General features: G+C 39.5%; 1 protein-coding gene across 1 annotated transcript in view; it reads left to right on the forward strand.

The window, feature by feature from the left end:
- LOC110529231 (disks large-associated protein 2-like) overlaps positions 1 to 6906 on the forward strand; it is a 13597-nt gene extending 6691 nt beyond the window's left edge. The window contains exon 5 of the mRNA XM_036985298.1: positions 1 to 6906. This exon is cut by the window's left edge and continues 106 nt beyond it. Within this exon, the coding sequence (XP_036841193.1) occupies positions 1 to 110 (110 nt within the window). The 3' untranslated portion in view covers positions 111 to 6906.
- Positions 6907 to 12784: the final 5878 nt, after the last annotated feature.

Genomic DNA, 12784 nt, shown 5'->3' on the forward strand with positions numbered 1-12784 from the left:
GGCGCCGCCTCATGGCAGCTAAGCGGGCGGCTTCCTTCAGACAGAACTCAGCCACAGAGCGGGCGGACAGCATCGAGATCTACATCCCCGAGGCCCAGACCCGCCTTTGAGGTCCAAGCATTTACCCCTCTAGCCTGACCCTAAGCTCTGCCCCCTTCCGGGCCCCATATCCCAGACCCAGCCAGTGGGTGTCACCCAGACTCCTTCCTCCCTCTTTCTTGTCGTCTGTGTCTCTCACTTTCACTTCTTACTGTTTCTCTCCATCTATTGCCCTTCTTCTGATGTCCTCTCCCCTTTAAGACGGAGGTAATATTCACCACCCCTCCACCCCATTATAATGAGCTGCTACTACAACCTCCCCTTTAACCGAACTGATCCACCATCACAATTATATTTGGCTAATTACAAGCAAAATTATTATTTTCTATACTGTAACAAATTCTCTTGTTGGAAATGTATTCATCCCCCCCAAGAGCTTTCGCATTGCCATCATGTATTATGAGCCTCTGGGTAAAGTAAGGGTAATATCAGTATTTTCCCACCGTGTTCAAAAGGAATCACAAAGTGCAACTTTTCTATGGAGAATCTCACCAGCATCAGTGGTCTTGGGCTAAATCACCCTGTGCGGAGACTACTACTCCCCAGTGGTAGCACAGAGGTGGTGATGACTCACTGTCAAGATAGAAGTCTGGAAATGTCTCCCCCATGTTTGTGGGTTGTCAGTCAAAGTGGGGGAAATATGTAGTGCGATTGATCAACACCTGCTATTGAAATACCTCAGTCTTGCAGTGGGCACTCTAGGGTAAAAACCATAGACATAGAATTCAAATCTATTTCTATGGGGTCTATTCTATTTCTATGGTAGAGACCAAGGAGTAGTCATCACATCTGATATGGTCGCACAGCATCCTGGGTATAGTAGTTCCGTTGTTATTCTTGGGACGTACTCACACCACTTTTTACCAGGCTTGCTGCTGCAGCCACTGCCTAACATTGCTGAGACATGGGATGTGAAAAAGACATGCAGCAGTAACCCAGCTAGCACATTTAGTTCCTTGGAAGTTGTGGGACAGAAGTTTTTGGTTTCCAATTGATTCTGGGAACAAAGCCATAAGTTTCCTGATCGGTAAAACTGAACGTTTTTAAAACGTTCTGGGAATGTACATTTTTAGGTTGCACGGAGGTTCTGAGAACCTTTTACTACGGTTCCCTGAATGTTTTCATGGGAGGTTTTATTAACGTTCTGAGAACGGAAATTATAGGTTATTTGAAGGTGATCAAATAACGCTCTGAGAACATTCTCTAAATGTTGTGAATGTTTGGAACTAAATATTAAGGTTATTTTGAGGTTTTTGAATCACTTAAAACGTTCACTGAACGTTTCAATAAGACTGCTAGCTTAGGTTGACTGTTTTGAACTCCAAGCAGAGATAGGACACACGGAAATGAATCATGCAAACACATGTATTTTTTTTTATTTTGGCACAGCGTCAGTGAGATTCAAACCTATGATCTTCTGTTCTCTGTCCATGGAATTAGTTCACTGCGACAGCAGCATGGAGCTACAGTAGCATGCCATGTTTTTTAAACTCATACAAAGATGTTAATTTTAGTATATTCCAACGGACCCCATTTCAAAGGAAACTCATTAAGACCAGGGCGCCCAATTATTGGGGACAACACACCTCAACACACTTACGAAGAAAGAGGATAGAGAGAGTTTTGTTGACACTGAGAATAGATGTATAAGATTTGAAATAACATTATTATAATGTTCTTTGAACGCTACAATGTTTTTTTCTCGTGGTTCTTATGTAACATTTTGTCAATGTTCTTAAAACAATGGCTTTAAATAGAACCGTGAGGAAATCTGCAGAAAACTTTACACTAAAAGTACTGAAATTCCCACAGAATAACGTTGTTTCTTAACGTTCTCAGAACTATTTCAGAATATTCCCAATGTCAAACCAGTTGACATTATTCCTTTAACATTACACCTTTTTCTGTTAAATGTAACCATGTTTGAACTTTTAGGAAACATTCTGTTAAAGTAATGAAATAACAAGAAAATAAAGTGTTTTTTGTCAAGTTCCTTAAATGTGTTGAGAAGGTTCCAAAGCCAAGCAACTATCCTGTACCATTCCCAGAAAGTTGTGGGAATGTTGAATGCAAAATAACCATGGGACAACCACCCGGTCACCATGCTCTAAGAAACTTATGGTTCTCAGAACGTAATGTGCTAGCTGGGAAAGTACCTTAGGGCTGCATTTATGCATTTTCAGTTACGATAACGGCTTTGTCGTAAGGTTGAAACATGGTTATGATATGGGTTGTACAGTGCATTTATTCGTCTGATCCATGTTTCCATTGCAACACTATTGTAAAACACTTAAAAGGGAGAAAAAAATTCAAATTTAATGAAAAAAAAAAAGTTGACTATGATATAATGCATTTTTGCACCTTATATATACTATTCATGTTTGTATTTCCAAGGGAAATGTAGTAAATGACACTCACATGATATTGTTGCAGTTGAATTGCAAGGACAAAAAAATTGAACATTTGCTATTGAATATGTCTATGATGCTGTTCTATACACAGCATCAATCTGCACCTTGAGTTTTGTGTCCATCCCCTGATGTCCAGTACTATTGTAATGATAATAATGGTGATAAATAATGTAATCTATCACATATATACCCAATGACCAACATCACAAACTACATTGAACTTGAATTGTATCATAGTGGACGCTGTGAAAGAATGACTGTCGATGGGGTGGAGAGAGCAGTGCCCCAACAGACAGATGACTTATACCTATTAGAGACCACATCACACACATTCTATCCCATCCGGCACACAACAATCAAGTATTTTTTACAGAAGTAGTGTGGGACAGACAGGTGCAAATGTCACTTTAACACTATCCAGTTACTAGTAAATGGTGCTGCTTTTTACCTGAAACGGTTGTCCTTTACCCAGTCCTATGTGCACGCACACACACACACACACACACACACACACACACACACTCAAGGACTTTTTAATAACAGAGATTTACTAAAATGGTGCCCATAGCATCTGCAATTAAAGATGGTGGCTATTGACTTGCGGGAAGAAAGAAAAAAACATATTTGCAAAATGTCTATTTGCATTGTTCATTTTTGCTTAAAAGTTGTTTATTGACAATACGTACGATGAGGTATTTCTACTCCCTATCTTGCCATGAGCTAAGAGGGTTGCTGTAAAAGTAGCCGGAGTCAAAGGTCTAGGGAATTCTAGTGAGAGAGAGAGCAAGGCATTTACATTTTTCTGACGTTACTCCGTTGCTTTGGCGGTGCTCGGCAACACCACACTTGGAGCTTATTGTTTCAATAAACGGTATATTTCCTTCAAAAAATGAAACTGTACTTATACTAGATGACATGATATACTGGCTTTTGTGTTGTACTGCGTGTCATTGATATAGTATTTCCATTTACCCATATGAACAGTAGATGAACAGTAGATTGGATTTTTTTTTATATAATTCATTTATTCCCATATACTTGTTATGTTAGGGTTGTAAGCTTCTAGCACCAGTGGTCGACTAGGAATTTTCAATAGAATGTGATGCAAAAACAGGGTGAGCTGTTATATAACCACATAGCCTAGATTGAGACCATTTTTAATTGCGACCTTTTGAAAGGGCAACACACAGTAAGCAACAGTTCAGTTGGTCAGATACGTTGCCAGATATTTTGCTAAAAAAGGGTGGAAAGTAGTTGAATAAACTGGGACTTTCCTCGTTCCTCTATAGCTTCTGGTAAACCACTCAACGTCTCCAATTTCATTTCCTGACATCGGTCTCTCTCTGCTGTGAACCTCAATGAAACCGTTACGTACCAGACGGCCTTAAACACATCGAAAGCAAAATCATATACGAACGTAGAGTCACTAACAATGCAACAACAACAAAAATGGTCATAGGAGATGTGTAGGTGCTGTGTAAAAGCAAACAGTACAGTATTGTGATTCTATGTGGACACAAAGTCCATGTCTGGTCTAAGTGAGGTAACAGCAGAAAGTGAGAGACATTGATAGCTTAATGAAAAACAGTCAGAGGTTCCCATTAGATTAGAGTATGATCGTTGAAATGACGTCACTTTCACACCCGTGGTGGTCTCATCTGAAAGATTCATAACCACAGGGTCAACAACTGCTGCTATAGTGACGTACTCGTAACTATTCACCACAGTTACCAATTTGCACACTGATACATAACACCAAATTTCAAGATTATATTAAACATGATAGATTGGCCAAGGCAAATAGTTCATGGATCTTCACGTTCTTCTTTCCCCTTTATCGTTTCCTAGTCTTTAGTTATTCATATTGTGTGATATTATAATGTATGGCCCTCTACATTAGGTGCATAAATTGAGACAGCAATTTTTTTTGTCTTCGTAGAAAGTGAATTGCCCTTTCTCCAATCTCAAACATACTCTATTATCATGTTTGTCCCATACCGTATACCTTCCCATGATCTAAGGAGGGTTTGCAAGTTTGGAAACTACGTACGATGGGGGAAAATATCCTTAGGTGCCTTAAAATCAGACTTACAAGAATCTATGAATGAATGTTTGAGGTCTTTGGTTGGAATACGATGCCATGCAGAGTGCTTGGCCATCTCTGGATGTGTTGATTGAGTTGCAATGTCACCTCAAAGGGCTGTTTGGGAGGAAAGCTAGCTTGTTTTTGTTTTCATCCAAATGCCTTCATATTAGTAGTTTGGATTAGCATTGGATCATTTTGAATTGTTATACTGTTGTATGACTGCAGCACAAGTTGATAATTGAAGAGGATGAGATGATGTGAAAATTGAATTGATACATTTTGTGTGATTTGTGTTTAAACTATGCTTTTGGTAAGATCTGTCATTGTTGGCATCCATTCATTCTCACAGGTAGAGATTGTTCCCATTAATCATGGGGGGGGGTTTGGGACATGTTACCTTTGGTGTAATCCACAGGTTTGGTGATTCATATTTATTGGTACATGCCCCAAGTTTACGTTATGTCACCGGTATGCAAGTGTCTTCGTGATTGGTACACACTGTACATTTTTTATCATCATGAAATCTTGTATGTTGATGGTCTTTGATTTATTTTGACCAACAGAAAGTGCAGCGTAGACATTTTTCATCCGAATCAAACTGAATCAATGCAACAGGAGCGAACATAGGTTATGTGTGTACGTGTGTTTGCATTTGTGTGTGCCCTGCGTGTGTGTGTGTGTGTGTGTGTGTGTGCGAGTGTGTGTGTGGCTCGGAGGGGGATGGCAGAGAAAAACAACATCCCAGGGAGTATTTTTCCTTGCTATGATATCGTAACCTCGTCCCAGTTCTCAATGCTTTATGGCTTATTATCGTTACCACAAACTAGAGACTGACTAAACTTGACCTGCTAAAAAGTGCAATAGTGTTTCATACAACAGGCAGGCACACATACAGCTATTTACCTCAATGTTTGAGAGTCAGTTACAGTGACAACACACGGCCACCACACGCCTGTGTCCTATGCAGTAGTCCTGCCAGCCTGCACCATGTCCCCATTTCTACAGACATTCCCTCTAACGCACGATGGCCCCAGTGGAAATGAATCTTTGTTTGCTGATCTTTATGGAAGTGGACATTGTCTTCAGAAGGTTGAAGAATTGAATTGTTGTGCACAGTTCAGATCTCAGTACGTTTTCAGTCATCTTGATCTATCTTCAGAAACGTCTGTGTTTGCACACTTACTGGCCATCTTGATGGGTCATTCTGAAAGCAGCTTGATATTCTATTGAACCCACAGTACATCACCCTCATCTAATATGCAGTATGTCCATGATGAATTGCTTTCCTGATTGCATTTTAATGATTGGAAATCATCAGACTTAAACGCTAAACACACGTATAAACAGACATTTAGAATAACAAATTGCATCATATCAAAGTTCTTTGGTGTGATATTTTGTTCTGCAGCCCTTTTACGTGTGGAACTCTTTTAGGGGCTAAAACGTACAATGTTCCATGAGTGACATTTTTGCTACATCGTCTTGGGCACATGTGTTTGGTGGGCTGTTGTGCTATAAACCTCAAAGAAGTCAGTAAAGGTGCTGAAGTTAATTGAACTTGTTTTTTCTTGTTTTCTTTCTCAAGAATTACAGAGATTGGTTTATTCTGACAATCAGCGCACAAACACAGGTACGCGCACACACACACTACACAGCAGTAAGACAAAATGTCCTCAAGATGGCACCCTAAATTCTTTATTTTGAACAATTCGTCTTGAGGTATTTTGACACCAACACGATTTTCTATGGCCCTGTAAACTTTGCTTGAGTTTTTCTTTCAATTTTTTCCTTTTTTCCAGTGCAGTTTCACTCTAAGAATGTCTCTCTCTCTCCTCATAAAATATTTGATTCAATAAGGAGCACAGTGTTGTTCTTATCATTATCACTGATTTTGGCCACTGACCTTCCACAAAATACCATGGGCTCTTTCTTAATTTCCTTGAGGCAATGTTATTTTATTTTATTTTAAAAGGTTTGAGCGAGTCAGAGCTGCTTTACATTGAAAACCACATGGACTGAATGTGACCACTGCCCGTTTAGCAATAAGCTTCATTCAATGCATTGTGGCCATACATCACATCACAACATCTACAGTATGGCCTTCTAATTTGACCTGCCACCCAAACACTTTATTCCTTAGTCAATGCCAATGGAGGGTTCTGCCTACAAGGTCTCCCATTCCCCTGCTATTACCTAGGCCTACATGTACAGTGCCTTTGGAAAGTATTCAGACCCCTTGACTTTTTCCACATTTTGTTACATTACAGCCTTATTCTAAAATGTATTAAATAGTTTTTTCCACTCATCAATCTACACACAATACCCCATAATGACAAAGGAAAAACAGGTTTTCCAATTTTTTTTAGACTTGTTCAGAAGCCACTCCTGCTTTGTCTTGGCTGTGTGCTTAGGGTCTTTGTCCTGTTGGAAGGTGAACCTTCGCCCCAGTCTGAGGTCCTGAGCGCTCTAGAGCAGGTTTTCATCAAGGATCTCTCTGTACTTTGATCCGTTCATCTTTGCCTCGATTCTGACTAGTCTCCCAGTCCCTGCTGCTGAAAAACATCCCCACAGCATGATGCTGCCACCACCTTGCTTCACCGTAGGGATGTTGCCAGGTTTCCTCCAGATGTGACGCTTGGCATTCAGGCCAAAGAGTTCAATCTTGGTTTCATCAGACCAGAGAATCTTGTTTCTCATGGTCTGAGACTCCTTTAGGTGCCTTTTGGAAAACTCCCAAGCGGGCTGTCATTTGCCTTTTACTGACAAATGGCTTCCGTCTGGTCACTCTACCATAATATTTGGTGGAGTGCTGCAGCGATTGTTGTACTTTTGGAAGGTCTCCCATCTCTGCAAAGGAACTCTGGAGCTCTGTCAGAGTGACCATCGGGTTTTTGGTCACCTCCCTGACCAAAACCCTTCTCCCCAATTTCTCAGTTTGGCAGAGTGGCCAGCTCTAGGAAGAGTCTTGGTGGTTCCAAACTTCTTCCATTTAAGAGTGATGGAGGCCACTGTGTTCTTGGGGACCTTCAATGCTGCAGAAATGTTTTGGTATCCTTCCCCAGATCTGTGCTTCGACACAATCCTGTCTTGGAGCTCTTCAGACAATTCCTTCGACCTCATGGCTTGGTTTTTGCTTTGACATGCACTGTCAACTGTGGGACCTTATGTAGACAGTTATGTGCCTTTCCAAATCATGTCATATCAATTGAATTTACCACAGGTGGACTCCAATCAAGTTGTAGAAACATCTCAAGAATGATAAATGGAAACAGGATGCAACTGAGCTCAATTTTGAATCTCATAGCAAAGGGTCTGAATACTTATGTTAAGGTATTTCAGTTTTTTTATATATATACATTTTCCTAAATTTCAAAAAGTCTGTTTTCGCTTTGTAATTATGGGGTATTATGTTTACATTACTACGGCTTGTTTTTATTTAAACCATTTTAGAATAAGGCTGTAACGTTAACAAAATGTGGAAAAAGTGAAGGGGTCTGAATACTTTCTGAAGGCACTGTAACTCAACTATATGGACATTCGGGGCAGATGTGCATTCATTGTTCACATTGACAGTCGTTGTGTTTTTAGCCTTTAAAAGCCAATACAACTTTCCCAGGGAAAAGAAAGGGCGCCATTTACCTGTGCAATTTTTTATTTTTGCTAAATGTTTTGCGAGGGGAGATAGCTTTCACTGTATGTTTACCTATGGTGAAGAATTTATTGTTTTGTGGGTATATTTAATAAATGCCCTCTCATGGGTTTTGGAATGTAACATGGAAGAAAGAGTCTGATTGGATAAAGGTAGATGTTTAGCTTAAACTATTTTGAATTGTTAGATATCACATCAATAATAAGGATGAATATAATGCCAAATATTCATTATTTGTACAGAAATATACATATATAAATATATAAATTCATGCCTAATTTAAACTATTTTCCGCTCTTGAGTCGACCATGTTTTTTGTTGTTTGAACTTTCCTTTGTCTGGGTTTTTTTACAAGGACTTAAGACAGCATGCATGATAGTGAAATGTATGTATGAATGTATTATCTGATCTTTCATTGCTGTTCAGTATTGCAGCATTCTACAGATTGTTTTGTATTTGACTAATTTGCTGTTTAAGTTACTATTTCAATTTAAATGATATATTTGATTATCTGAAATGATTGTTAACCTTTCTTTTCTAAATAAGAGTTTTTGAACTCTTGATTTGATTTGATTATTTTCCTGCGTTATCAATGTGCTTCAGTATTTTTATGCTATAACTTATTATGACTCTTTGAATTAAGTATTGCTAATGACCATCTTTTGTAAATAGTTCTGCAAATAAACATTTTTGGAAGAAAACTGCTTCTGTTTTTTTTTGGGAGAGAAAGTATTTTAATATTTCCATCCATATATCATTTTAGAGAGAAAAGCAACATGTCTGTGTTATGGTGAGAAGAAACAATGCATATTAAGGTGGATAGTCTCTTAACTTCATTGAAGTTATTATTCTATCCGCCATTTTTTTTAAGCCGCCATAACCTGTTCTTTCAGCCAATGTGAAATCCAACTGTGTTGACCGGAGGGTGTAGCTCCGAGACGAGAAACATCTCAGCTTGGTATTTGCTCAGGTTCATGTTCAACCTTTACAGACCATCAAAACACTAAACCTTCCATTGACCTCATTTTAGACAGCATTACCTTTCAGGGTAAAACTTTACTTGAAATGGGTATAGATCCGTAACGTTTACAACATCGCTATGAGTGTTGTCCCTCAGCATTGAATTTGTTGAAATGTAACGTAAATGTGACCATTTTGTTCATCTTTCAGTCCCGTACAAGTATTGCATATTTGTGTCTGGTGAAGCCTATTTATCGGTGATTCCTAATCTTTCTAGCATGCCTCTTGGCAACATGAGCAAATCAATGTAGAGCATTTTGCAAGGTAACATTGTAGCGGCAGACTCATTTGTATCAACATGCCAGCAAGACCAAACAATGTTTCAATGGCAAAAGGAGGGGAAATAAATGTAAATATAAAAAAAATATATATGGAGTTGTTTTCATGAAATGAACACACAGTGCTTCACTTGACATACAGTGATGGTTTAAAAATGCAAGGAGGAAAACGTTATGGAAATAACCATGCTGAAAGGCATTACACAGAAGCCAGAGTGTCTGCTTGTTTTTGCTCCTTCCCATAAAAAAAAGTTCTGATTTAAAAACAGACAACCTCTCTTTCACACCCTTTCATTGTCTTTAACGTGGACACTTGCCATGGCCACCGCTCACGACGCGTTTGTTTAAACAAAGAGTAAGTTCACTAATTAGCAAGGAACTCTCCTCACCTGGTTGTCTAGGTCTTAATCGAAAGGGAAAACCAAAGACCAGCAGACACTAGGCCCTCCATGGAATGAGTTTGACAACCCTGGCTACGGGAGCAGGTTAGCGTCTTTCGGCATGAATCTTTTTCTGCAGACAGCTCTGCAGGGTGGTCACTAGCTGCCAAAGTCACAATAGCCCCCAGAGGTCTCTATGGTAACGGTTAAAGGGCATACTCCTGCCTTCCTGCAGAGCTGAAAGACCATTGTGCAACTGTGAATAAAGAAAGTCTACCCCACTTAAAGCAGTTAGCAAAATCCTAGAACAACATGTTTCAAATGCCCAACTGGCTACTCCTATGCAACCACATACAACACTAAATGCTAGAGATCTTTTGTGAGTTCTAGCATGTTTTGGGTTATTTTGATATTCGATTTCGAAGGTAAGTTTACACAAATAAAGTCACTTGATTAAGTGATACTGCCTCTAATGCCATGATAGACTTCCGCAATACCACACACGGCATCTACTACCGTCTGCTCTGAGTTGCTAACTTCTAAATCAAATCAAACATTATTAGTCATATACGCTGAATACCTACTTACGGTGAAATGCTTACTTACAAGCCCCTAAACAACAGTGCAGTTTCAAAAAAATACAGATAAGAATAAGAGATAAAAGTATTAAAGAGCAGCAGTAAAAAAATAACAATAATATATATATATATATACATATATATACATATATATACAGGGGGTTGCCGGCACAGAGTCAATGTGCGGGGGCACCGGTTAGTGGGGTACATGTAGGTAGAGTTAATCTCATGGTAGAGTGAGAGAATTGAGTAGTGTCATGTTTGTGGGTTGCCTTATCTGTCCGGGAGTAAAAGGGACCACAGCTGTTTATAAAGATAAAAGCTCAAAAGGTTTCTGTCTGTAGTGTTCAAAGCAGCAGATTTGGTTGTGTTGCCAGCTCAGTAGCAGTAGGACTGAAACGGAACCGGCTAAGCCCTTTACAGACATTAATCCACAACACCGCACAGTCACACACTTTGAAAATGTTGCAGCAAAGCTTACCGGTATATATCTAGAGCCGCACAAGGACAATATTTTGCTATTCCCACCACTTATTTCTACTGTACAGGATATATTGAATATTTTTGATATTTGAATGGGCTACTATAGACTACCAGCAAGGCACCCCCCAGTGCATACTGTCTGTCTCCCTTGTCAGAGGGTAGAGGCCTGTGTGGGGATTGGAGAGGAGCATTGGTCATGCTACTTCGGTTTCCGCTGTGGAGACTTGCATTTGGATATTTGGCTCAGAGTATTGGTGCATATAATGAAAATCCACCCCCGTGTCCCACAAGCCAGCTGTCTAAATTGCAAAAAATCCAAATTCTTCCAAAAATTAAACATGGTTTGCCTATCTCCTGAGACTGTTCAATGACATGGATGGTTTCTTAAAATATCTCAATAAGATGCGTCGAGACCGAGGCACGAACCGGCACTATGCTTCTACTGCAACAAATGTGTCAACGTCGGGAGTTCAACTCTTTTATTTGCGGTTTGAGGCATTCAGTTACCTTGCCCGTAAAAAACAATGTGGTCATTCTCATATAAAAAAATATTAGATAAAATATCGAATTTGGCCTTTAGTATTATAGCCCATAGAAAGGCATTGAATAACACAATCATAAATGGCAACAAAAAAGAAGACTGGTGATATAAGAAAGCTCAGGAAATATTTACAGTTGAAGTCGGAAGTTCACATACACTTCGGTTGGAGTCATTAAAACTTGTTTTTCAACCACTCCACAAATTTCTTGTTAACAAACTCTAGTTTTGGCAAGTCGGTTAAACATCTACTTTGTGCACGACACAAGTCATTTTTCCAACAATTGTATACAAAACAGATTATTTCACTTATAATTCACTGTATCACAATTCCAGTGGGTCAGAAGTTTACATGCACTAAGTTGACTGTGCCTTTAAACAGTTTGGAAAATTCCAGAAAATTATGTCATGGCTTTAGAAGCTTCTGATTGGCTAAATGACATCATTTGATTCAATAGGACGTGTACCTGTGGATGTATTTCAAGGCCTACCTTCAAACTCAGTGTCTCTTTGCTTGACATCATGGGAAAATGAAAATAAATCAGCCAAGACCTCAGACAGACAATTGTAGACCTCTACAAGTCTGGTTCATCCTTGGGAGCAATTTCCAAACGCCTGAAGGTACCAAGTTCACCTGTACAAACAATAGTACGCAAGTATAAACACCATGGGACCACACAGCCGTCATACCGCTCAGGAAGGAGACGCGTTCTGTCTCCCTAGAGATGAACGTGCTTTGGTGCGAAATGTGCATATCAATCCCAGAACAACAGCAAAGGACCTTGTGAAGATGCTGTAGGAAACAAGTACAAAAGTATCTATAGCCATAGTAAAATGAGTCCGATATCGACGTAACTTGAAAGGCCGCTCAGCAAGGAAGAAGCCACTGCTCCAAAACCCCCATAAAAAAAGCCAGACTAAGTTTTGCAACTGCTCATGGGGACAAAGATCGTACTTTTTGGAGAAATGTCCTCTGGTCTGATGAAACAAAAATAGAACTGTTTGGCCATAATGACCATCATTATTTTTGGAGGATAAAGGGGGAGGCTTGCAAGCCGAAGCACGGGGTGGCAGTATCATATTGTGGGGGTGCTGCAGGAGAGACTGGTGCACTTCAGAAAATAGATGGGAAAATTATGTGGATATATTGAAGCAACATCTCAAGACATCAGTCAGGAAGTTAAAGCTTGGTCGCAAATGGGTCTTCCAAATGGACAATGACCCCAAGCATACTTCCAATGTTGTGGAAGAATGGCTTAAGG

This window comes from Oncorhynchus mykiss, chromosome 8 (genome assembly GCF_013265735.2).
Source record: "Oncorhynchus mykiss isolate Arlee chromosome 8, USDA_OmykA_1.1, whole genome shotgun sequence".
NCBI lineage: Eukaryota > Metazoa > Chordata > Actinopteri > Salmoniformes > Salmonidae > Oncorhynchus > Oncorhynchus mykiss.